This window comes from Indicator indicator, chromosome 3 (assembly GCF_027791375.1).
Source record: "Indicator indicator isolate 239-I01 chromosome 3, UM_Iind_1.1, whole genome shotgun sequence".
NCBI lineage: Eukaryota > Metazoa > Chordata > Aves > Piciformes > Indicatoridae > Indicator > Indicator indicator.
In genome coordinates this window covers 44,569,950-44,594,303 of record NC_072012.1, presented here as the reverse complement: position 1 = coordinate 44,594,303, position 24,354 = coordinate 44,569,950, and the positions used below count along the sequence as shown (strand labels likewise).

Here is a 24,354-nt window from a genome sequence, read left to right as displayed (position 1 = left end):
TGTATTTCACTGTGCTGCTTCTGCAAATAGGCTAAGATAAGGCGATCATGCATTGTATTATTAGATTAGTAGATATGCATTGTATTATAGATTATTAGATTAATTAGATTATTGGCTAAGGTATTTACGCATTGTGCCCATGATATCTCATGTTATATTAAACTCTTAAGCCCTATGAGGAGTAGCTAAGGGAGCTGGGGGTGTTTAGCCTGGAGAAGAGGAGGCTCAGGGGACACCTTATTGCTCTCTACAACTACCTGAAGGGAGGTTGTAGCCAGGTGGGAATTGATCTCTTCTCCCAGGCACCAGCAAAAGAACAAGAGGACACAGTCTCAAGCTGTGCAGGGGGAAGTTGAGGCTTGATTTTAGAAAGAAGTTCTTCACAAAAAGAGAGACTGGCCATGGGACCGGGCTGCCCAGGGAGGGGGTGGAGTCGATGTCCCTGTAAAGAACATTCCCTCTCCAAGGGCAGCTGCTCCTTCTCCTGTGGCGGCAGCATTTTACCCTTAGATGATCTTTAAGGTCCTTTTCAACACAAACCATTCTATGAATCTATGAAATGAGGTAAAATCAGCAGGTTAAAATATAGAAAGCGACAGCACATCTGAAATGTGGCCATTCCTCAGTTCTCATCCACTTTCTCTCACTGCCTCATACTGAGTCGTGTTCTGGTCCTTTACAAGCTCTTCACTGGACTCCTTACTGATAAAACAAGGACTGCTAGCAGTCAGCATATCCAGCTCACAGCAGTTCTGGGAAGCTGCCCAAGTGCACTCTTGAATTGAGTTGAATGTGCAAGTGAGACCATATTTTAGGTAATACTTGGTAACACAAAACCAGCGTGATGTCTTGATCCTGAAAAAAGTAGAACATATTTTGTAAGGGACAATCTTCATTAAACTGATCTTTATACTGCTCTTTGCACTGTACCTTTTCTTCAAGTGCTGCCATTCTCTCTTTCAAGTGCAGCTGCAGACGCTCATTAGATTCTGTCAAAAGTCTGTCTACGGTATCCGATAATCTTTTGTTGTGCTCCTCATTCATTTTTTCTCTTTGCCTTGCCTTTAATGTGGAATAGAAGAGACAGATTGGCAGTGTCCAAAAATTAACAAGTACAGACTGGTATCATTAAGGGAAAATAAAAATTAAAAAAAAAAAAAATAAAAATCATGGTAACTGTAGCTTATTTAAAGACATTCCAAAGGAAATTAATTAGCTACTGAATAATGCACGTTCTTCCCTGCAGCAGCAGAATACTTTGAACATTGCAACTAGCACATTGCAATGGCTAAATAAAGTGGACAGGTGCTGCCATCAGTGTGTTATGGTTTGAGGCTGGTACTTTAGCCTAGTGTCTTAGTTCCAAACAAGAATAGGAAATTCCAGAGACTTTGAGTAGAAAGTAGTAAAAGGTAAATAAAGTTAGCCATTGGATACAGAAGAACAATACTGATATGTTATAGCATTCCATTGGGTTGCTGATTAGGATAATTGTTCCCTCAGATTGTTCCCTCTCCTTTTTTGCTTCTTCTCTCTGCAGCTTTTTTTTGCTTCTTCTCCCTGCAGCTTTTGCATGGCTTGCTCCCATATCTCTTTCCTGACCTTCTGCTGGCTGAACTGACTTACGTCTCTGAAGGTACCATGGAAAGGAGGAGGTTGCTAATAGCTCTCTGGGCTGTCCAGAGGGGGTGTGGAACAATCCAAGGGGATCCTTATATTGCTTTTCTGAAGTTGTAAATATATTTTGTACATATTCATTGCATTTTATACTTCTAGATTTTAGCTTACCTTTTGTAAATGGAACTTTCATTTTGCTTCTGTGTTCTGAGTTTGGGGAATTTACTCTGGAGGTAATTTCCAATTATTTGGGGGGTAATCTCAACCCACCACACAGTGCTATAATAAAACATTTAGCAGTAGACAGATTTGTGTGTTGGAGCACATAATGTAGTTCTATACTGAGAGATTAAAAGGAGAAAAGTGGTCTGCAGGACACATACTCTTTGAAGCTCCTGATTCTTCTCTTCAAGTTGAGCTTCTAAGTGCCTCATACGTTCCTCAATGTTTCCATGTCTTTCTTCTGCCTGTAAAAACACAGAAAGACTGTTTCTGTAATTCAAGTGGCTTCACAGGATTTTATCTCAGTAAAGTTTAAACAAAACAGAAAGCAAGCTACTACTAACTGCAAACTTAGTTTTCCAAAAAATAAACTTCATTTAAACAGGCAGCTGAACAGCATTGCTTGAAATGTGTCAGCTACAAAGGCCTGTTACATCCAAGCATCAGCAAAACATTGGAGTTATTTATGAGCAATGAAATCAGCCAAATGTAACATGCAGACTGTGCATGGTTTGAACACAAACCTGCCATCGTAAAATTGTAAGCTCCTGAAGCACTGAACTGCACGATGGTTGATTATCAATAAAAAAAAAATTAAAAAATTTAAAAAAAAGGTAAAGAAAATGAAAACAAATCAGATGGAGTCTATTTAGCAATAGAAAGTAAAGTCCAGTAGGACTACCTTCCTACGTATGGAGATCATTTCTTGTAGTTTAGCTTCCATAACATATTGATAATCATCAGATGAGGTAGAAGAGGTTGGATCAGACTAACAAGTCAAGGAAAAGGAGAGGGACAAAATTGAAAAATCAGAACTAAAGACACTGACACTGAACAGAACACAGCACAGAATGCTCAAAAGAAAAGAGTGACTGAGAATTTAATACTTTTAACTGACAGATTTTTACATGGAATAAACTACACTGATACTTGGTGAATATGATGCAGTTGATGCAGAGAAACTGAAAACAATGGAATGCTAAAAAAAAAAAAAAGCTATCAACCTACACATGGAGGTTAAAGGTTAGTGATGGCTGGCTGATGACATATTACTACAGAGTGGATCCAAAGCAGTACTGTCTAATCTAATGTTGTTGACTTTTTTTTATTTATGGCAAATCAAACACCAGAACACTATGAAGCCAATGTCAGAAAGTCCTTTATAGTTCTTCTATTATTTTATAGGAATGAAAACAATGCATAAATACTAAATTAATGGATTGGTCAGTTACAGAACTGTGCAATGTTATGGTACATTCCCTAATTTCTAGAAAGCAGAAAGAATGTCAAAAGAGATAAAGCTCAAGCTTTAGTATTCCATTATAGAATACACTGCATAAGCCCTTTCATCCAAATAAACAATATAGCTTTCATCCCTTTGAAAGGATCCACCCTGGTGGATCTCTTTGGAAGATCAAGGCCATCAGATAAAAGAACCTATAAATAAAAATTCATTAATAGGAACGTCATTACTGAGTATATAAATGGTAATCCATCTGAAGATTCATTACTATTTCTGACAGAAGTTGACCTTAATTAGGTCATTTGCTGCAAAACATGAACATTCATGTTATTGTCATATCAAACAAGCCTGACTTATCACTCAAAATGGAACAAAAAAAATTAAAATAGCTATATTGGATATGTTGCTATGGGAACAGGAATGTGCATAAGGCTTATAGACAGAGCTAGTGATGACTGAGTTGTGAGCTCGTGCTTGTCAAATGCCATTTCACTCTGTCAGATCTACCTTCTCTCAAAAAGAGATCCTGAACTCCTTCTTTAGATGAACAAACTTTAATGTGTAGAAGAAACACTAATTTAGCTACTTTTTCATACAGTTGCCTACTAACAATTTGTCATAGTAATTAAGTACAGATATCAAAGAAATTCCAGATGTACATAATACTTGAAAATTACCCATAACTTAGACTCAGTAGTATTATGAAGACCAAAAGATCAGAAAAAAACCCAAGCCTGTGATCTAGAGATTTACAAATATAAACTGTAGCTTTGTATAGGAAGACATTGAGTAAATCCTGCTTTGTGTAAATACAAGAGTAATGCTTAACTTTGAAGATCACTACTATTCTTCTCAGAGGAGGTATGTTCACAAAACTCAGATTCTTGCAAAAGTTACATCGGTATACTCTGTGACTAAGCTCAATTAATGCAGTTCCTGTTTCTGATCATGAAGCAGGTGTATGGTGATATATTTGAACTTATTCATCATCTGAAACTATTTGCCTATATATTATGACTTGGACCAGTGACAATCCCTTTGATTTTATCTTATCTTTTACATAATCCTTTGTTTCAGCACCCCAGTGCTGATGTGCTGCTTCATCTCCCACCTTGGATAAACAGGAAGATAGGGTTGAGAAAATTAAGTCCCTATGACCACAGAAAACCAGATCATGCTATCCCTCTTCCATGAACTGATCAAGATTTATCCTCCTCTGTAAAAGACAGATTGTCCCCTTTTCCAAGTTCTGGCTGCACTATCGATTCAAGGTCTTCCCTTAGACTCTCTCCAAGGGTCAGGAGAAGATTTGAAATCATCAAAGCTCTGAGCTGATGATGGGAAAGGCTTAAATAATTCTACCCACTTTGAAACCATTTTAATCGAGGGAGATATAGAACTCAGTGGGAGTATCATCCTACAAAATTAAACTACTGAGAATTTTCATTAGCTCACTGTAAACTTTAAAAGCAGGTTATTTAATCTTCCTTGCTTCTATAAACTGACTTTCAGGTTAACGCAAAATATGAAGATAAGCAAACCAACACTTCTGTGTTCAAAGAGAATCCTATTTAAGTCTTCCAAAATGTGGTGCTCTCTGACATAACCCATCCTTGAGAAGGTGATCTAGCTAGCTGTACCATTTATGTCTATTTTTCAGACTAAAAAAATAATTTTTCAGTCAAACATGCCATACCTTATTCCTTAGCAGGAAATATCTTTTTTTTCAATGCATAGAAAAAAAAAATTTGGTGCTAGGCCTAATTATTATTTGGAAGAAGTGGTGGAATAAAATTATTATGAGAATTATGTATGTTATCTGTCTTTTTATATAGAAAACACTTTTGTAAGACCATAACGTTCTCTAAAGATCATGGAATCATAGAATCAGTCAGGGTTGGAAGGGACCACAAGGATCATCTAGTTCCAACCCCCCTGCCATGGGCAGGGACACCTCACACTAGAAGATTCTTATATCTATGTAATTCTGTTATTTTGTAACTCCTTGCTGCTTTGATGATTCATTAAGGTATGTGTTTAAGATGTACATAAATCTTTCTCTATGGTAGTTTTCAGTTATTTCACTTAGAAGATTAAAATGTTGATAGGTACATCCTCGATAAAAATAACCTTCCTGAATGCCCCTGCCCCCAAGTAGGGACATCAATCAAAAAGGTGTCCTCTGTATCCTCTGTAAGGGCCAGGAGACAGAAACACACATCCATACCTCCCTCTTCTCTCACTTGCAGAAACCTACCTGCAGACAAAAACTGCAGTAACAAAGAACGGTTCCTCTTTCTTCCCTTCCTGCTAGAAAAGGCCCCAACCTAGGTCTCAGAGAGACCTTTCCAGATAGTAAGTCCTAGCAATTCAGCTATTCCCTAAGGGGTCTGCAAATGCCTCTGCACAGACTTCCCCAGGCCATACAGTTAGGATTGACGTGCCTGTGGCAGCTACAATTTTTCATTGTGCATGAGTGTTAGCCAGCCCCAGAGATTCCTACTGGAATAGGCCCTGAAAGGCTTGGGAGCCTACTATAAAAATGTTGAGTGTTTCTGTCTCTTGCCTTGTGGTCTGAGGAGTGACACAAAGGCTGAGACACCAGTGTTAGCCATGTTCCTGTAACAGAATCTCAGATGCACAAGACAGAAGGGACAGCTGTGGACTCGGAAGCTCATAAACAGAAGGACTTCTTCCAACTTGCTTTGATAAGAGCTAATTGAGTTCAAATATTTCTAAAATGGAACCTATATGACTGCTTGCTTGGCAGACCTTACAGGATCACAGGATGTTAGGGGCTAGAAGAGACCTCAGGAGGTCATGGAGTCCAACCCCCCTGCCAGAGCAGGACCACAGAATCTAGCACAGGACACACAGGAACACATCCAGATGGGTCTTGAAAGAGAAGGAGACTCCACAACTTCTCTGGGCAGCCTGTTCCAGTGCTCTGTGACCCTCCCAGTGAAGAAGTTCCTCCTCATGGTGAGGTGGAACCTCCTGTGCTGTAGTTCATATCCATTACCCCTTGTCCTCTCATAGAGTGCAACTGAGCACAGCCTTACCCTACATTCTTTCTAAGACAGGACTTGCATGCCTGTTCACTAGTACTCCTTACAGGAGGATTAGTAAGACATAGAGTGTGGTATTCAGCAGCTAGCATTTAGAAGCATTTAGTCAGCACATTGAGTTATAAATAGATTTGTGAAATAGTGTATCGTAGACTGAATTAAAAATATATGGACAAAAAACTAACGACTCCATCTCTGATCCCTATGAGATACAAGATGAGTCTTAATGCTCACTTTGCCTACTATATCCTACAAAATAGCAAAGAAATAGCCACTATAAGCCAGTAAATAGAGAGGAAAATTTTGTTTTGAGGGAATACTGAAGCAGCTTGTATTATGGCACTCTAACCCTGTTAAAACTCTGCTCCTGCTGCTAATGCACCCACACACCAAAAAATGTAATGTTGCTTGCACATCATCTGTTACTGTTGGCAGTGCATATTTCCTAAGTCTTTGCATCTTAGTCAAAAAAAAAAAAAAAAAAAAGCCCAATTTCAGACGTGGGAAACACCTGTGCAACACAGGTGCTATAATTTTTCTTCTTCATGCTGAGATGAAGGAAGAAATCTAAACTTTTCTGAAGGCACAAGCCAATTTCCATGTTTTGAGACCCTGACCTGTGAACATCTGCTGCCTGCAAATTTTATTCTGGCTTCTTCTGTGCCTGTCCTTTGAAGGACTGAGTTACTGAAGAAGAAAGAATGCATTACTGCATTGATCTATGCAAGGGAGAATAAAAACAGATAATCATGGTGACTGAGTGACAAGAGCTCTCAAACTTAACAGCTACTTGTTCACATGCTCACTTCTAATTCATTATGAAGAGTGACAAAATGTGTTGGCTTGTCAGCCCTTTTCTGATAGATATCCACTTCTTTTTCACTACATGTCCACATGTTATTGCTTCTCCTCCAATTTTCCACTATCTTCTACACCTAAATGGTTTTGTAAGCAACTCCTTCTCTCTAGCTCTGCCAAACTTGCTTCTTTCATTTATTTCTCCTGCCAGGACAGTCTACCATGGAAAGGAAAGGATGAAAAGAGGTGTGGTTTGAGAAAATAGTAATGTGTTGTAAATGTGGAGGTTTCTTAGGCTCTCCTCCCCACAAAAGATGATGTATTTATTTCTTTTTCCTGTGAGATTTATTACCTTCCTTCTGCAGCCAGCACATCATCTTCTCTTTCTCTGAGAGAAACTTCTTGCAGAAGAACTTCTTTTCCCCCTTTGCATCCTTTCCACTGCAGACTCCTTTCACCTTTTTGCAACTTCTTTCCTACTTACTGCAAACCAGATCCCCACACTGTCCCCAAAAATGCCTTGTGTCCCAGTTGCCTCCAGATTTCAACTACTTTTTTATCACCTTTAAAATAAACTGAAGGTGTTACTACTCTAAATGTGGTTTATTATAATTATGGTTTCCTCTTCTCCATCTCAATGCTTCTCTAATGCAGCTGAAAGGCACTGTTGGTATTTGTAGTGACCTGCATACAGGAATGATGGAGTAAAATGTTTCTTGCTGTCTTGTGACCAAAGAAGTGATGCTGTACCTCTGCTGTACAAGCATGTGAGGAGGAGAGTGACTACTAATGGCAGTGAGTGAATGGAAGTAGGTGGTTGCTGGTTGTCACCACTAGACCCCTCCTTGAATACATGCAAGGAGAAACTGTGTTTGACAGATTAACCATACGAAGATTCTGGATGCTCCAATGTCTGACCCTTCTGAGGAAAATAAACATCTTACAGAGTAAAGAAAAGTTCAGTTAAAGTTGTAGGGAGGTTCTTTATACTACCCACTGCCTCTCCTCCAGGGCAGGCAGATAGACCAATACTGTGAGGGTGAGTACAAGGTGGCTCAATGAGTCATGACAGTCTAAATCTTGGGAAACATGCTGGGAGCTGTGCTTCTTGTCATGACCAGACAGATATCGGTGCGAAGGCCAGGCAGGAACAGCACAGTACATGGGATCATGCTATTCCAGGTTAGTCTGCAACAGGCTGACTAACCCTCCAGTTGCTCACCCAATGGGCAGAACACAGTGGAAACAAAGCCAAAGGAAAGTTCAAATGATTCAGGTAAAATTATGAGTACTTATCTGAGTTCACTGTATAGTCCAAACTTTTGGAAGTTCACTCCTTATGAACTAGTTTGGGCATGGAAAAGTAGCAAAAGACATTCACTAGCTCATATATATATCTATATAAGGAAAAAAACCAACTCTTTTTAGAAACCTGATACCATAGAAGGATCTCATTCTACATCCTTCTTTTGCAGGATCCCAACCCAGATTTATTGTGAGGAAATATATAATAAATTGAATGCAGAATTGTGACATGCATATTTTAAACTTGGGGGGTGGGGGGCAAGGGGAAGGGTGGAACTGCATACAAATCCAGCTCATGTTTGTTTTATCTCCACATGTAAATAATTGCTCTTATATTTTACCCACAGTGAAGCAGTCGTGTTTTCCAGTTATCCAGTATTATTTTCTTTAAGAAAAAAAAAATGATAAACATATTAGGCTTAACTCACCTCTTTCATATGACTTTAACCCCATTAATCTGAGAGAAGTCACTTTGAGGTAGTACAAAAGAAAGGAGAATCAGTTTTGACTTTTTTTTTTTTTTTTTTTTTTTTGTGTTTTCAGTAGAGAAGGACTAGCTGATTCAGGGGGGCTTATTATTTACCCAGTGTGCACAGACATGCAGTGACCACAGCTCAGGTAGGCAGACTTAATGCAGTCTCAAGCCAGCTAATTTAAGCCCCGCTGACAATGTGTACACAGGCACAAAGCTCAAGGCCAGTATTAATTAAGCATTGTTCAGCCCCTTAGGTAGATCTTGCAGCTTTCATTGAGTAGCTAGTGTGGTAAAAGTATACCAGCTAGGTAATCTGCAGCTACTTAAGTAAGCTGCAGTGACTGCAGAGTCATCCTTGTTTCCAAGCTACATTTGATTGATCGAGGAAACGTCCTGGACTTTATTCAGAGCTGTCCAACTAACACTTAAATAAGCTCTACAGTTTGTAAAGATGTTGCCTACAAGGAATACAAAATGCAGGCTTATTGGGCCTATTGGCCATATTCTGACCTTCTTCATGTGAGGTATTCCAAGAAGACAGTTTCAAAATTGAAGACATTTCTCCAGTTATTCATGTAATCACAGAGGAATGAACAGAACCGGCATCACCTTCTGATACACTTCTTAGTTTCCTGCTTGGCAACGAAACTTTGATAAAGTACATCAAAAGTGAAATGGGGTGGAATGTCAGCTCTGCTCACAGCTCTCTAACCACATCCCATGGACCCATGTAAGAAGACAAACGGAGATGCATACTACAGCTTTATGGTCACAGTAACAACAGTATCTCATGGAGGACCCTGCGTGCTCTGCATGGCTGAAATGGGATTTCTTCTTAGGATATTTGTGGTTCGTATGTGTTCAAGGAACGATGCAGTTGCAAGAAAAGACATGCTTCAGACTGCAAAATACTTACTGGTGCCTAATTGCTGGAGAAATAATTCAGGGGAAATCCTCTTAAAATAGAAAGCAATATTTTTGGCTTTTTTTTAGCTACTGAGGGCATTAGAAGATGTGATTATTTGCTGAATCAGAAACTGGAAAAAGAAAAGTTAAAATGCCAAGGGTTTGCTCTTATGTGCACCTGAGCTTTGATTAAAATACAATGATATTTGCTTGGTATTTCATGTAACTCTCTTTTTGCTTACTCTTCTTATTTTTCCCCACCATATTAAGTCTTTATTTCAGATTCCCACCCATTCATATAAAACTAAAGCAGACAGCACAAAATCTTAATTACTGAATAACGATTTGGCCTTAATAAAAGTAAAGAAAAAAACCAAACCAAACAAAACACCCAAATCACGCCCCCCCCCCACCCAAAGCCTCTCTTTTCCTACTCCTTAACTAAACTACTTTAAACCCAGACTTTATTAATGAGCTGCTCAGCACTTCAGGCTTCACTATAAATGGAATAAACATGAGAATTAGAAAAAAGTCCATCAAATTTAAAAATAGCTAGCCACATAAATAGCAGGAAACATTCCCTCACAATAGAGATAAGAAGGCTTAGATAAATCAGAAAAAAATATGTAACACAAACACTTAAAAGCATTTTTTGGTCTGATTTTTCAAGAGATAAAGAATAAACATATGATCATTATGTCTTTATCAAGAAGATAATACCTGAGCTGATAATACTTGCAATATTAGCTACATGCACACCTGAACGTACTAGAGGCCAAATATGAAAACCACACAACTGAAAATTTATTTTTATATTATTTTTTTTTCTGCAAGAAAGCTGACATGTAAGAAGCTTATCAGAAAAAAAAATACAAACAGTCTGAAGTCCTCTCAGGGCTCCACATTTGTCTTGGCAGATATATGATACAAAGAATCATTCAAAACAGAATCATTCAAAACAAAATAGTTCAAAACAAACCTTGTAAGTATATACTGCAAGTTGTCTTCATTTGTGTTGTCACTAAGACTTGATTTCATAGCACTTGCTGGAATGAAAACTGTTTTTGTTTCACATGCACGGTGCATGAAAACGTCCAGAAGAGCTAAGTAAGTGTAGGGAATTGGACTTTTCTCCCCTTAAATTAGAAACTCTTATGCAATAAAGTGAATTCTCCTAGGATAAGTAATGTTCTTATGTATTAGAAATACCTGACTCCTTTCTAAATACAGCCCAGGCTAGCTTACAGGTTGGCATTTTTCCTGTCTCCAAAATGCTAAGAATTGCAAACGCAGCGTTGAGACCATCCTTGGTTAAAAATGTGGCACATACTTAGCAGGAAATCTTTCCTTCTTTCAAATCAGCCTGATACTACTTTTGTTTTGTCCTTGAGGTGAGGAATCAGGGTGCAAATCAACATTAAACTATGAGGCTTCTGAAGTGAACCTATTTCTTAGGGCAGTACCTTAGTCAGAGCTGCAATTCTCTGAGCCAGTTCAGCCTCCACTTCAGGTAAGGTTTCAGCCTTCCTCATTGTCTGCTGCAGCTTCTGCTCAGCCAGCTCAAGACGCTCTTGCAGTTGTCTGTTTTTGTCTTCCAACTGAAGGTAGAAACAATATTAAAAAAAATTAAAATAATCAAAATTAAGATTTCTTTTTGCTCAGTTTCTTAGGTACTGGGGAAGTGATCAAAACTCTCTACACAGAGATACTCCACAACTTGGGAGAGCTTACTGGAGATGCATAAGCTCAAGCATGGAACAGAGCAGGCTGCCAGTCTTAGTAATGAGTGATTTGAGGCTTGTGGATTATACCAATATGAAGGAGTTGCAAAACAGCACTAATGAAGATGAACACAAAACTCCTCCGATCAATGTGCTGTTTCTCTGAGCAAAACAAAAGTACTTGTGTCAGTAAAATGAGAATTAAAAAAAATGGACATACTGAGTGCATCTCACAGAAAAGTTTATCTATGACCTAAAATGGGAAACAAGTGCAATTTCAAAGGGACAGGACTCCCAGCAAAGTTTCTGAACAAATAGCCAAATTCAATTTTCTGAACAGATGCCAATGAAATATTAGGGTATGTTAAATCTGACATTTCTTTCATGGTGATCATAACCTGGCTGCATGTGCTCAAGGTTGCAGTGTTATTGTACATTTTGAACCTACAATTAAGTTTCATTTTGCAGAGGTGATAACCATTAAAGGGAAGCAGGGAGACTTTGTCTGACTTCAGGATTTTCTGTGCTACCGAGATGCACTACATGATTAAAATGGTTTTAACGTTAGGCTTGCTAAGCACTTTCTGCTGTCCTGATCATTCTAGGTAATAGAAAACATAATGAAAAAGGACTGTGCCTTTAGGTTCTTTTTTAATCACAGAATCATAGGATGGTTTGGGTTAGAAAGGACCTCCAAAGGTCATCTAGTTCAACCTCCTCTTCATTAAGCAGGGACATCCTCCACTACAGTAGGTTGCTCAGAGCCTTTTCGAGCCTGACCTCGAATATCTCCAGGGATCTCAGTTACCTCCCTGGGCAGGCTCTTCCAGTGTTCCAACACCCCCATGCTAAAGAACTTCTCCTAGCATTGAATCTAAATCTACTCTTCTCTAGTTTCCAACCAGTGCCCCTTGTTCTATCACCACAGGCCTCTGTAAACAGTCCCTCTCCAAAGTTCTTGTATCCCCCTTCAGGTACTGTCAGGCTGCTATTAGGTCTCCCCATAGCCTAGTCTTCTCCAGGGTGTGCAACCCCAGCTTGAAAAACTAGGCTTTTCACAACACAATGCTGCAAATGAACTTGAAGTCTGCTTGTATCAATTGTTCTTTTGATCACTGCACTTAACAGGTAGACCTTTGCCATACAGCATGAATTGAATTGGCAGCAATAAATACTTTACTTTTCCACTGTGTGGTGGCATTTCTTTTTTTCTTCACCCCTAACAATTAAGGATGCTTCTTAAAATAGTCAAACAAAGCTGGTAGAACCTGGAGAGTTTGAGTTGTGATGCTTTAATTTCCCTGAAGTGGTAGTCACTCACACACACACACACACACACAAATATATCTGCACAAAAACACAGAAGCAGAGATGATCAGATCATACAGACTTATTTCCCATATAGCATTTTATATAGTTTCAAGACATGCTAAGCAAAAATCCAAAACCACCCCCCCAAAAAGGCAAATTAAAAAAAAAAAAACCAAAACAATCAAGAAGTGTGACACTGAGGATCAGTTTAATCTTTTACAACTTGAATTATAGAATGATATTAATTGCAAGTTAACTTCCAGTTCACATTGCATTCTTCAAATTATAAGCCAGTGGTTTCTGTTCACTTTGCACTTCAGTTTTTTGAATCACTGTGGAAATAAAGTACCATGACAGAAAGCTGCAAAATCACGTTACACACTTAAAAACATGTTCATGGATAGCTTAGCTTTGTAAAATTTTATTTACACACTACTAATACGTAAAATTATTAGAATATTTTGTATGAAAATTTTAACCTTTTCTGCAGAATGGAATTTCATTTGCTTATGCTGTATTTCTGATTTTTATATTATTTTAAAAATAGAATTCCAGAATTTTTACATAAGAAACAAAGATAATCCTTTACTTAGGGGATATGACTATGTGCACTTATGCAAACACAGTTATTTTCCAGCTGTGAATGTACACATTGACTTGGTACTCATGGTTGCAGAAGCTGATATGAAGCTTAAAGATCATAGAATCATAGAATGGTTTGGGTTGGAAGGCACCTCCAAAAGTCATCCAGACCACCCCCCTCTGCAGTAAGCAGGGACATTCTCCACTAGATCAGGTTGCTCAGAGCCTTTTCAAGCCTCACCTTGAATATTTCCAGGAATGGGGCCTCAGCTACCTCCCTGGGCAACCTGTTCCAGTGTTCTACCACCCTCATAGTAAAGAACTTGTTCCTAACATCCAATCTAAATCTGCTCTTCTCTAGTTTCAAGCCATTGCCCCTCATCCTGTCACTGCAGGCCTTTGCAAACAGTCTCTCCATCCTTCTTGTAGACTCCCTTCAGGTACTGAAGGTCATTATTAAGTCTCTCTGCAGCCTTCTCTTCTGCTGAACGAGTTAGGATTCTTTTTTAATTAACTGATCTGGTCACTAAAAATGAACAGATTAACGTAATGGAAACCTCCTACTGTAGCTCTACCCCCTTTCTTGCATTAATTTTCCTTGTGTATGAAGAAAGAAATGAGAACAGTAGAACTGAGAGATGTAGACACTGCACCTGACGTAGGATGGCTTCCTTGTTTGCCAGCTCGTTCTCCAGCTTATCGTTCATGTCATGTATGGAGGTGGATTCTCTCTGTGCACTGAGGTAGCGCTTCTCCAGCGTCGTTATTCTTTCTTCCATATCCTCCTTTTGTGCCATTGCCTAATGTGACCAAAAAACCCAAACCAAAACAAAACCAAAAGCCAACAAACAACCAAGGAATTAAAATGTTATGTAATTTTGTATCACTTTAACTTTCATGCTACTAGTAGACAGGGATGCAAGACAGGCTTGGCAGTGATTTTTCTGTTTTAAAGATAATTTACTTCCTTTGGGATTTCTTATGATATTTAAGGCAGTGCCTGTTGAGTAAAGCAAAGATTGAATCTTCAACAGTTGTACATTTTTCTAGTTTAAGTCTTTTTAATGCAAAAAACTCCATAGGAAACACAGCTCACATTTAGTTGCTTGGTTCTGAAACAACAGCAGACTTGATCAGGTAATACTAAAACTGGTAGAATTGTACAGTAGCAGAAACAGAGTAGTGATGTGGGGGAAATAATGCATAAGCACATGGATACATAACACATACACAAGGTATAGGTGTTTTCGTGTATGTTATAGATAATAATCTCTTGAAAAACTTAATCAGATTTTATTCATTTATTATGAGCTGGCCTCACCGAAGACAACAGCTGCAATTTAGGTAGAAAATTTCTTAGCCTGCTACATTGTTTCTCTCTCTTCAATTAATTTTAGTGAAAGAAGAAAGTTCTAATAGTTTCAAATTTGTGTCTTGCTCCTCTTTCACAATGGAAGTATTTACTGATGAAGATGTCTTAGTGCTTGTGCTTTTATTACATTATGAAAGTGGTGTTGACATTATTTTTAAAGTAAGATGCAATGAACCTACAAACGGATCCAAATAGCTAGTCCTAAAATGGGCCATATCCAAGTGGTCCTTTTGCATATTGCTGGGGGAAAAAAACCCTAAAACATAAAAATAGAAATTATCTATGTAATTAATTAAAAAGACATAGAAAAAAAGAATCCAATGTTATATTCGAGTTCCACAATACTATACTACTAATTTTCTTTTGTGGCACTATGAAATACTGAGGACAAGCACTTCTGCCTTCACAAATACCTTTCACAGAAGATTTTGCACTGACAGTTGGTAATTACATGTAAATGTATTAGTAGCCACTTTGCCTAGGAAGTGAAGGGCTGGAAGCAAGTAAGCCTGTAAGCTGGTGTGCTGTGGTATTGAAGAGAAACAGCAAATGGCAATCAAGTGTCTGTAAGACAGCAATATTTGTCAAAAGAAACACAGCAGTGAAAACTATTCTCTGTAATTGGATAAAATTGAAACCACTTAAGAAGCAGAGGACAAAGATGTGAGGACACCTTCAGGCTGTGTCAGGCATCAGAAGCTCTGAAGGAGCATTTCTTCCAGAATACTAGAAATAATTGGTTAAATATATACATACAAAAGCATGCACACACACACACACTCACAGTTCTATATAAATACACTGCTTTTTGCAATAAAGGTATCAGAAAGATAATTAATCTCATTTTAAAACACTGGAAGAGGTTCTACAAGCCAACTATCTCCACCTATTGAGAACATCCACGTACAAGAAGATCCTCTACAGAATGATAAGGAGGGACACAAATTTAAGGGGAGGGAAGGAAAGGGAGATTGAATTCCATTTCCATTAACTGAGAGAAGAGAACAGTGTATTATAACAAAGGTAATGAAGTTACTACATGAGTGAATATTATAATTGGTTACATAAATAACACTGTTTTATAGCCCAGGAGTCTTAAGAAAGTACTTTAAACTAAGTACATGACCAGCATCTCAAAAAAAGTTCATTCAGCTTAAAAACTTGAAATAGCTGGAAACTTGCCAGAATGCACCCTACTTATACTAAACTTCTACTAAACCACACTAAACCACAAAGGAGTTGACCTTCCTTCTGACAGAGTTGCACATGAACACCCCCACATTTACAAGTATGGTTGTCTAAAGAGATTTCTAGCACTATTTCTTAAATACCAATTTGTGTTTCCTATGTACAAGGGCTTTATCAGTGCTCAGCTTCTGCTGCTGAGCCCATATTCATTTGCCTCTACCAGTTTGCAGTGGGCACCACAGGAACAACGGTCAAAAAACACAAGGTGACTGTGGTGAACTCCTTACCTCTCTAATGTCTCTCTGATATTTGCTGTTCATTTCTTCTGTCTTAATCAGCTCCTTTCTGGCAGTCTCTGCTTCCTGCTCTACCTCTCCCACTCGCGAAGAGAGCGCCGCCAAACGCTCTTTCATTTGTGCCATTTCATAGTTTTGCTTTTCCAGCAGCTCCTGGAGTTCAACAACTTGGCTGGCTTCATCATTTGAGTCTATGGAGCCATTTGATAGGCGCTGTCAACAGAGAAGTGACATGATCTATTAGTCATCTGTTAATGTGGACTCAGTCTAAGGAATTTCTAAAACAAAGATTATTTTCAGAAGTGACAGAGGCATCTAAAAAGAGAAAAAACATAATAATTTTCACAGTAGATACAACAGATGTAGTTAGGGAAAAAAAAATTGCAAAATCTTAGTATTCATTCATATCAAGGCATTCCAGAGTGTAAAATCACATAGAAGTAACCACTTGTAATAACAGGAGGCTACTGTACAAAAATAACTTTAATATGACATTGTGACTATTAAAATACAAATTTTAATGCCACACCTAAAAACCCACCAAACCACATGCATACCTCTTAGCTAAACTTACACAGCATTTGAACTTAATCAGTATATTTAATTTGCAAAATAGGCCATGCTGTAGACAGGAAGCAACACTAATAAATCACAAATTCAATGTACCAGAAAGTGCATAGAGCCTGGACAACATATTGGTTGGATACCTGTTAGAAACAGGTTCTACTCAAGTAATTTGTGTGCTGCTGAAAACCCTGGTGTGAGTAAAAAGAAGTGAAAAAAGAAAGAAAGAAAGAAAGAAAGAAAGAAAGAAAGAAAGAAAGAAAGAAAGAAAGAAAGAAAGAAAGAAAGAAAGAGAAAGAGAAAGAACGAAAGAGAAAGAAAGAAAGAAAGAGAAAGAACGAAAGAAAGAAAGAAAGAAAGACAGAAAGAAAGAAAGAAAGAGAAAGAAAGAAAGAAAGAAAGAAAGAAAGAAAGAAAGAAAAGAAAGAAAGAAAGAAAGAAAGAAAGAAAGAAAGAAAAGAAAGAAAGAAAGAAAGAAAGAAAGAAAGAAAGAAAGAAAGAAAGAAAGAAAGAAAGAAAGAAAGAAAGGAAGGAAGAGAGAAAGAAAGAAAGAAAAGAAAACGAACCTGAGAATCCAGAGCTCATTGCACTTGGAATATGACACCAGGAATAGGATTTATGCTGGAAATAAGTGATTTCAGGAAGGAAGCGTGTCCACTAGCAGGAGTTGCTGGTATTGCCTTATTGTAATAGTCACATGAACCTTTCCCAGCACAGGCTTAGCCATGGTTTCAGATAAATTTAATTATTTCAAAAAGATAGGCAAAACCAACACACAAACCCAACATCAATTTTGACCTATGGAATGAAAAAGATAAACCCAAAGATGACCAATTTTGACACCACATACTGGATAAATACCTGAGAAATTACAATCCATACTAAGGGATGTGCCCTTGTGGCCAGGAAGGCCAATGGAATCTTGGGTGCATTAAGAGGAGTGTGTCCAGCAGATTGAGGGAGGTTCTCCTCCCCCTCTACTCTGCCCTGATGGGACCTCATCTGGATGATTGCATCCAGTTTTGGGCTCCCCAGTTCAGGAGGGATAGGGATCTGCCTGAGGGAGCCCAACAGAGGGCTACAAGGATGCTGAAGGGACTGGAGCACTGCCTGATGATGAAAGGCTGAGAGACCTGGGGCTGTTTAGTCTGAAGAAGAGAAGACTGAGAGGGCCTCTAATAAATTTTTATAAATATTTGAGGTCTGGGTGTCAAGAAGGAGGGGACAGGCTCTGCTCAGTTGCACCCTGTGATAGGGCAAGAGTCAATGAATATAAACTACAGCACAGGAAGTTCCACCTCAACATGAGAAGGAACTTTACTGTAAGGGTCACAGAGCACTGGAACAGGTTCCCCAGAGAGGTTGTGGACTCTCCCTCTCTGAAGACTTTCAAGACCTGTCTGGATGCATTCCTGTGTGACCTGCACTAGATTATATGGTTATATGGTCCTGCTCTGGCAGGGGGGTTGGACTCGATGATCTCTGGATGTCCCTTCCAACCCCTAACATCCTGTGATATGTGATTCTTACTTCATAAAGAAAGCTTTACACACACCCAAACACAGCAAAATGACCTAGGAAGAGAAACAGAAAGGAGGTGAAATAATGCTTAAGTAAACCTGGTGACAGTGATGGTATTAACTGCAACAGAGGTGACATACTGCAGAGAAAAAATATCAAGTAGGCCTCAGTGCAATATGGATTAAAAAAGATATGTTGGGTGATAGGGAAAGTGGAAATAATCTTTGAATTGCTTGTGGTCTTGTGGTAATGGAGAAGGAAAATAAATGTTCACGTTCCTTGCCATTGAACAATAAGAAAAAGGAATCTAGCCTTCCTGGTATTAGATTTTGTTTTTCAAGATCCAAAAAGCACAGCAGTAAAGCAATCTGCAGCTTGTATGGGAGTATCAGCAGGGAGAAGGACAGAAAATTAGAGCGTTACACATAAAAATAAATCTCCACTAGATTATTGCTTCTCTTCCTTATTCTCTCTGCCTTGAAATATTAAAGCAAAAACAGCTGTAGACTGGTTTACTCTTAAAAAAACCCCAGGAACAATGGTAAAAGGAGCACCAGAAGAAAGTGTAAAATGAAAGTAACACAGAATATTGCAGCCTTCATTAATACATTTCATATTGCCCTCTCAGTTAAGCCTTAGCAATAATACTCAAGTCATTCAACAGGCCAATTTACAGAATCATAGAATGTTTTGGGTGAGAAGGGACCTTAAAAGGTGTTGTAGTGTGGAGTGTGACCACAAAAGGTCATCTAGTCCAGCCCCCTGCAGAGAGCAGGAATGTCTTCAACTACAGCAGGTTGCACAAAGCCTTGTTCAAGCTGACCTGGAATGTTTCTTTTGTCTAGGAAAGCAGTTCCAGTGTTTCACCACTCACATGGTAAAAGATTTCTTCCTTATATCTCATCTAAATTGCAGAATACACCTGGTTGGAAGAGACCTCAAAATCACCCAGTCCAACCCTTCACCCTGCACTGAATGGTCAACACTAAACCATGGCCCTAAGCACCACACATCAGTTGAACACCTCCAGGGATGGTGAGTCCACCACTGCCTGGGCAGAGCATTCCAATGTTTGATAACCCTCTTCTTGGGGAAAAAAAAAATAAACAAGCTTGCATAGAAATAATCCTAAATATTTGTTTTGATGGATTTTCTCTACAACATGTGTCAGCTTGGAACTGAGAATAAAAAGTGGATCACTGGTATTGCATAATTGTGTTATTTTCTTTTTCATTTGAAACTTTTTACATATTTAGGCAATTAAAATGACTTCATTATTTCACATTAAAAAAAAATAAACTGATACATGGCAATAAGGGGCAGTTATGGAGTTTTACATATTCTTGGATTGCTCTATATACTTATTAATTGTTTCTCATATTTAGTACTTGCCTTTGTTTCATTAGTTTTATCACTGGAATATTTTTTGCCCATTTTCTCTATTTTAAAATTCTCCTTAGCCTTCATACAGGACAACGGGGCATATAGCTGCTGAGGAAAAGGATACATGCTTCATAAAACTGCTTTTTTATTCACTCAGAGTTCTAAAGCAATTACTGAATATATTAGCACTTTTATTGCCCATGTCAGGGGGGTTGGAACTAGATGATCTTTAAGATCCCTTCCAACCTAAACTCTTCTATGAATCTATTAGAGGAGAGTGCTTGTGATTACAGAATTTAAATCAATGCTCCAGGTGCTCTGTGACACAGAATTACAGAGCTGGCCACTTAGCTGACCACCTGCACCCTGTCTCAAATGTAGGTTATTTCTCTTTAAAATCCTTTAAAATTTCCAGTTCTGGACACTCCTCCTGCTCAGTCCCACTTTTGCAAGTTCCCTATATACTTCCTAATAGATTTCCCAGTGGGCACTTTATTCACTGGGAATTATGACTTTCCTGGCCTTGGCTGGTGGGAAATATAGTGGGAAGTCCAGCTCCAGAAAAGTCTCAAACTCTGACACACCTAAACCTCAGAAAACAGTCCAGACTTCATGTTTTCCCTGCTGGCTAACTCTTGCTGCAGGTAATTTTTACCTGAGCAATCTTCAAATTGCCTGTGCTGGTTTGGGACTACCTGTTCTGGGTAGCCTGCTTAGGGCTGAGTGATCAGTTGGACTGGATGATCTTGTAGGTCTCTTCCAACATGACTGATTCTATGATTCTGTGAGCCTTGATCTCTTGTATTACAAGAGAGTGAAAACCATTACCTTATAGCTTCTCTGTCTCTATTCCTTCTGCTGAAGTTGAAGGAATATTTTCTGAATGAATGTTTACAGTCTGGACTTAAATGGAAATATCTGATAAAATAGGAATAAATTGATAGTGGCCACAAAGGTAATAGTAGAAAGGCAGAGAGGAGCTAATGCATAGGTTGTGAGTTGGAATGCACTGGTTTGTCTGGTGTCAGTATAGCCTCCTGTTAACTATCCTCATTTCTATAAGGAGCAAAAATTAGTAAGCATAAGCCTTTAATTCAATTTACCAAGACAGGCTTTAAATATATTGATTAGGAAGCATAAAAGTTTTCTGGACATAAGTACATAATCACAGAATGACTCAGGTTGGAAGGAAGCTTAGAAATCATCTACTCCAACTTCCCCACCAGGGGCAGGGACACCTCTCAACCAGACTTGGCTGCTCAAGGAATCATCCAACCTGGCCCAGTGAGGAGGTATCCACAGCCTCTAGAAAAAAAAAATCTATTAAGGTGTTATTTAACCTTAATACTCCTTTCACTAATCTTTAAATAGCCAGATTTCTTAAAGGGCAGATATTTTTATTTCTACTTAGTTGTGCTTATAAGTAACCAGTCCAATGGCTCAAATCAGAAGACATAGCTTGCAAAGCAAGAGGAAAATTAGGGATTTTTCAGCTCAGCACTGAATTCAGCTATATTTAAAAGCACATGTGAGTGGGCTCTTTGCTGTTTCAACAAAATCTCACAGATGTGTCAAAGAGTAAGGTTTTGCAAGGAGGAGGAAAGCAACTGAACAGTATTTGTTTACTGTATGTTTCTCAACTACACAGATTACTCAAAGGAAAACACACACATAAAATGAACTGCAAAACGTGTAAAATTAATGCTTGCAGTGCAAATGTGCCCTTATAAATTGGATTACCAGTAAAACAGATAAGTAATGATGAGTGTTATTTTTTTATAAATATGATTTATGCCACTGTTCATCACATGCTGTTAGACCAAAAAATGCACAATTAGAGATCCAAGCAGCAGCTCTACTCATTTCAGCTGTCTATGAAATGTTATGTCATGCTTGCATTTTAACTTAATATCTGTGAAGCAAGAGAGGAAGATACGCAACTTGGCTTTTATCAATGCGGAAAATTAAGGCTTAGAAGAAAACCTTGTTTCTAAATCAGACACTTCCTTTTTTTTCCTTTCATCCTGAAGCAGCAAATACTTAGCATAAACTCTGTACACTTATTCAAGAATCATAGAATCGTAGAATCGTAGAATCATAGAATCAGTCAGGGTTGGAAGGGACCACAAGGATCATCCAGTTCCAACTCCCCTGCCATGGCCAGGGACACCTCACACTACATCAGGCTGGCCAGAGCCTCATCCAGCCTGGCCTTAAACACCTCCAGGGATGGGGCCTCAACCACCTCCCTGGACAACCCATTCCAGGCTCTCACCACTCTCATGGGGAAGAACTTCTTCCTCATGTCCAGTCTGAATCTCCCCACTTCCAGCTTTATTCCATTCCCCCTAGTCCTATCACTACCTGATATCCTAAAAAGTCCCTCCCCAGCTTTCTTGTAGCCCCCTTCAGATACTGGAAGGCCACAATAAGGTCACCTTGGAGCCTTCTCTTCTCAAGACTGAACAGCCCCAACTCTTTCAGTCTGTCCTCATAGGAGAGCAGCTGCAGCCCTCTGATCATCCTGGTGGCCCTTCTCTGGACACCTTCCAGCATGTCCACATCCCTCTTGTAAGAGGGGCTCCAGAGCTGGACACAGTACTCCAGGGGGGGGTCTCACCAGAGCTGAGCAGAGGGGGAGAATCACCTCCCTTGACCTGCTGGCCACACTTCTCCAGATGCAGCCCAGGCTCTGGTTGGCTTTCTGAGCTGCAAGTGCACATTGACAGCTCCTGTTGAGCTTCTCATCCACCAGCACCCCCAAGTCCCTCTCCTCAGGGCTGCTTTCCAGCCAGTCACTGCCCCCCTGGATTTGTGCTTGGGATTGCCTCAACCCAGCTGCAGGACCCTGCCCTTGGTCTTGTTGAACCTCATGAGGTTGGCTTGTGCCCACCTCTCCAGCCTGCCAAGGTTCCTCTGGATGGATCCCTTCCCTCCAGCCTGTCTGCTGCACCACACAGCTTGGTGTCATCAGCAAACTTGCTGAGGGTGCACTCAATGCCTCTGTCCATGTCACCAACAAAGATGTTGAACAAGACTGGTCCCAGGACTGAACCCTGAGGGACTCCGCTTGTCCCTGGCCTCCACTGGCACATGGAGCCATTGACAGCCACTCTTTGGGTGCAGCCATCAAGCCAGTTTTTTTATCCATCTCGTGGTCCACCCATCAAACCCATGTGTCACCAGTTTGGAGACCAGGAGGTGGTGTGGGACAGTGTCGAAGTGCTAAGAAAAAAAGAAGTGATAAGTAAAATGCTCATCACTTCTCTCTCTAGGAACATGGGCATGATTTTGAACAGTACCTATCAGTAGCACAGAAGAAAATTACTTTTAGTAGGTTTTAGGTCTCTGTGATCCCCTTATGGACTATTTTGGCAGCAGTTTTTGCACATATACCCTTTCACATACACATGCCACTACATCTTGCTCTTCTCTATGTGATTTACAAAGGACCACGTAGCACCACATAGTATCCTTAATTGTAGCATTACACAAAAAATTCCAAGAAAAGCTTGCTATATATTCTGGGTCTAATTCAATACCTTATCAAAGAGCAAGGACCTGCCCATCTGCATTTTCTTTCTATTTAAACTATCTCATTTTTTTTATGTGGGTTTCAGGAGGCAGAATTCTAAAGGACCCTCCCATAAAATATTCACATTATAAAAAGCCCGATTACTCCTCATATTGACTGTGTGGTCTGATAAAAAAAGTAACATTTTATTACCTTTTCATGAACCTTTTGCCCTGGCTCCATTCCTTCAATATGCTCTGATTCAACAGGCCCTTCACCAGCTACCATTTTCCTTTGAATGTGTGCATTCTGTTCACGCAAAGCTACAATCTGCAAAAGCAAGAAAATAAGTGGTCAGTATACACAAGAAACCAATAAAACCTACTGTCAAATCTATTATCATTTTGATCCTATAGGGGCCATCGAGTTGCATTTGCAAAATTATGTCTATGTGCACAGGAAAAGTGTTAAAAATGACTAAAGGCCATTAAGAATGCAAAAGAACAAATAAATGATAGTATAGTGTCCTCGTTTGAGCCACGAGCTGCCCAGGGCAAAAGGACAGAAAGTATTTTACCTGCAAGGGAGTAAAAAGAAGAAAAATAAAAACACTTGCACAGAACTGGGGGTTAAATATTTAACTATTTACAAATACATACAGAAATACAAAAGGTTGTGGCAGGTTTAGGCTGTGCCTAGGAAATTTTTCCACAGATCTTGAACAGAAAGTGGTAGAATGTCAAAAAAATAATCACCGTTGGATGTAGAAGGGAAATCAATGATAAGGTCTAAATAATCTCATTGGTCAGATAACTAACCCAAAGTTGGTTTTGTAAACTAACTAGTTAGTTAATTTTGTAAACTAACTTTCTCTCTTTTTCAGTTCCTTCACTCTGGCAGATACTACCTGGTGCTTCTGCTGGTTTGCTGACCTTGGCTGTGTTCTTTGTTGTGGTCAAGTACTAACAGCTACTCTCTGCTCTTCTCTCTCTTTTACCTTGTACAGGGGGGAAAGGAGCAGGGAGAGGGAAGCTGTTGGTAATGCCCTTGTTTTGTCCAGGGGGGCTTCTTGTGTTGTTTATAAATTGCAAATACATGTAAATATTGTATATTTTGTACATATTCATGGCACTCCATATTTCTACATTGTAGTTTTGCTTGTAAATACAGCTTCATTTGCTTCCATCTGAGCTAGTCTGGCAATTTTATGTTGGAAGGTAATTTCAACCCACCACAAAGGTATTCAGGGAAAAAGGAATACATATATA

At 39.1% G+C, this 24,354-nt stretch overlaps 1 protein-coding gene across 8 annotated transcripts in view; it reads right to left on the bottom strand.

Annotated features, from left to right (window-relative positions):
• PPFIA2 (PTPRF interacting protein alpha 2) overlaps positions 1 to 24,354 on the bottom strand; it is a 309,460-nt gene that overhangs the window by 53,183 nt on the left and 231,923 nt on the right. For all 8 annotated transcript variants that reach the window (XM_054399556.1, XM_054399558.1, XM_054399560.1 and 5 more), the window contains 6 exons: positions 23,300 to 23,416; positions 16,096 to 16,317; positions 13,902 to 14,048; positions 11,098 to 11,232; positions 2,001 to 2,084; positions 931 to 1,062 (listed from right to left, as the gene is read on the bottom strand). In XM_054399556.1, the coding sequence (XP_054255531.1) occupies positions 931 to 1,062; positions 2,001 to 2,084; positions 11,098 to 11,232; positions 13,902 to 14,048; positions 16,096 to 16,317; positions 23,300 to 23,416 (837 nt within the window). The remainder of the gene's footprint in view (positions 1 to 930; positions 1,063 to 2,000; positions 2,085 to 11,097; positions 11,233 to 13,901; positions 14,049 to 16,095; positions 16,318 to 23,299; positions 23,417 to 24,354) is intronic.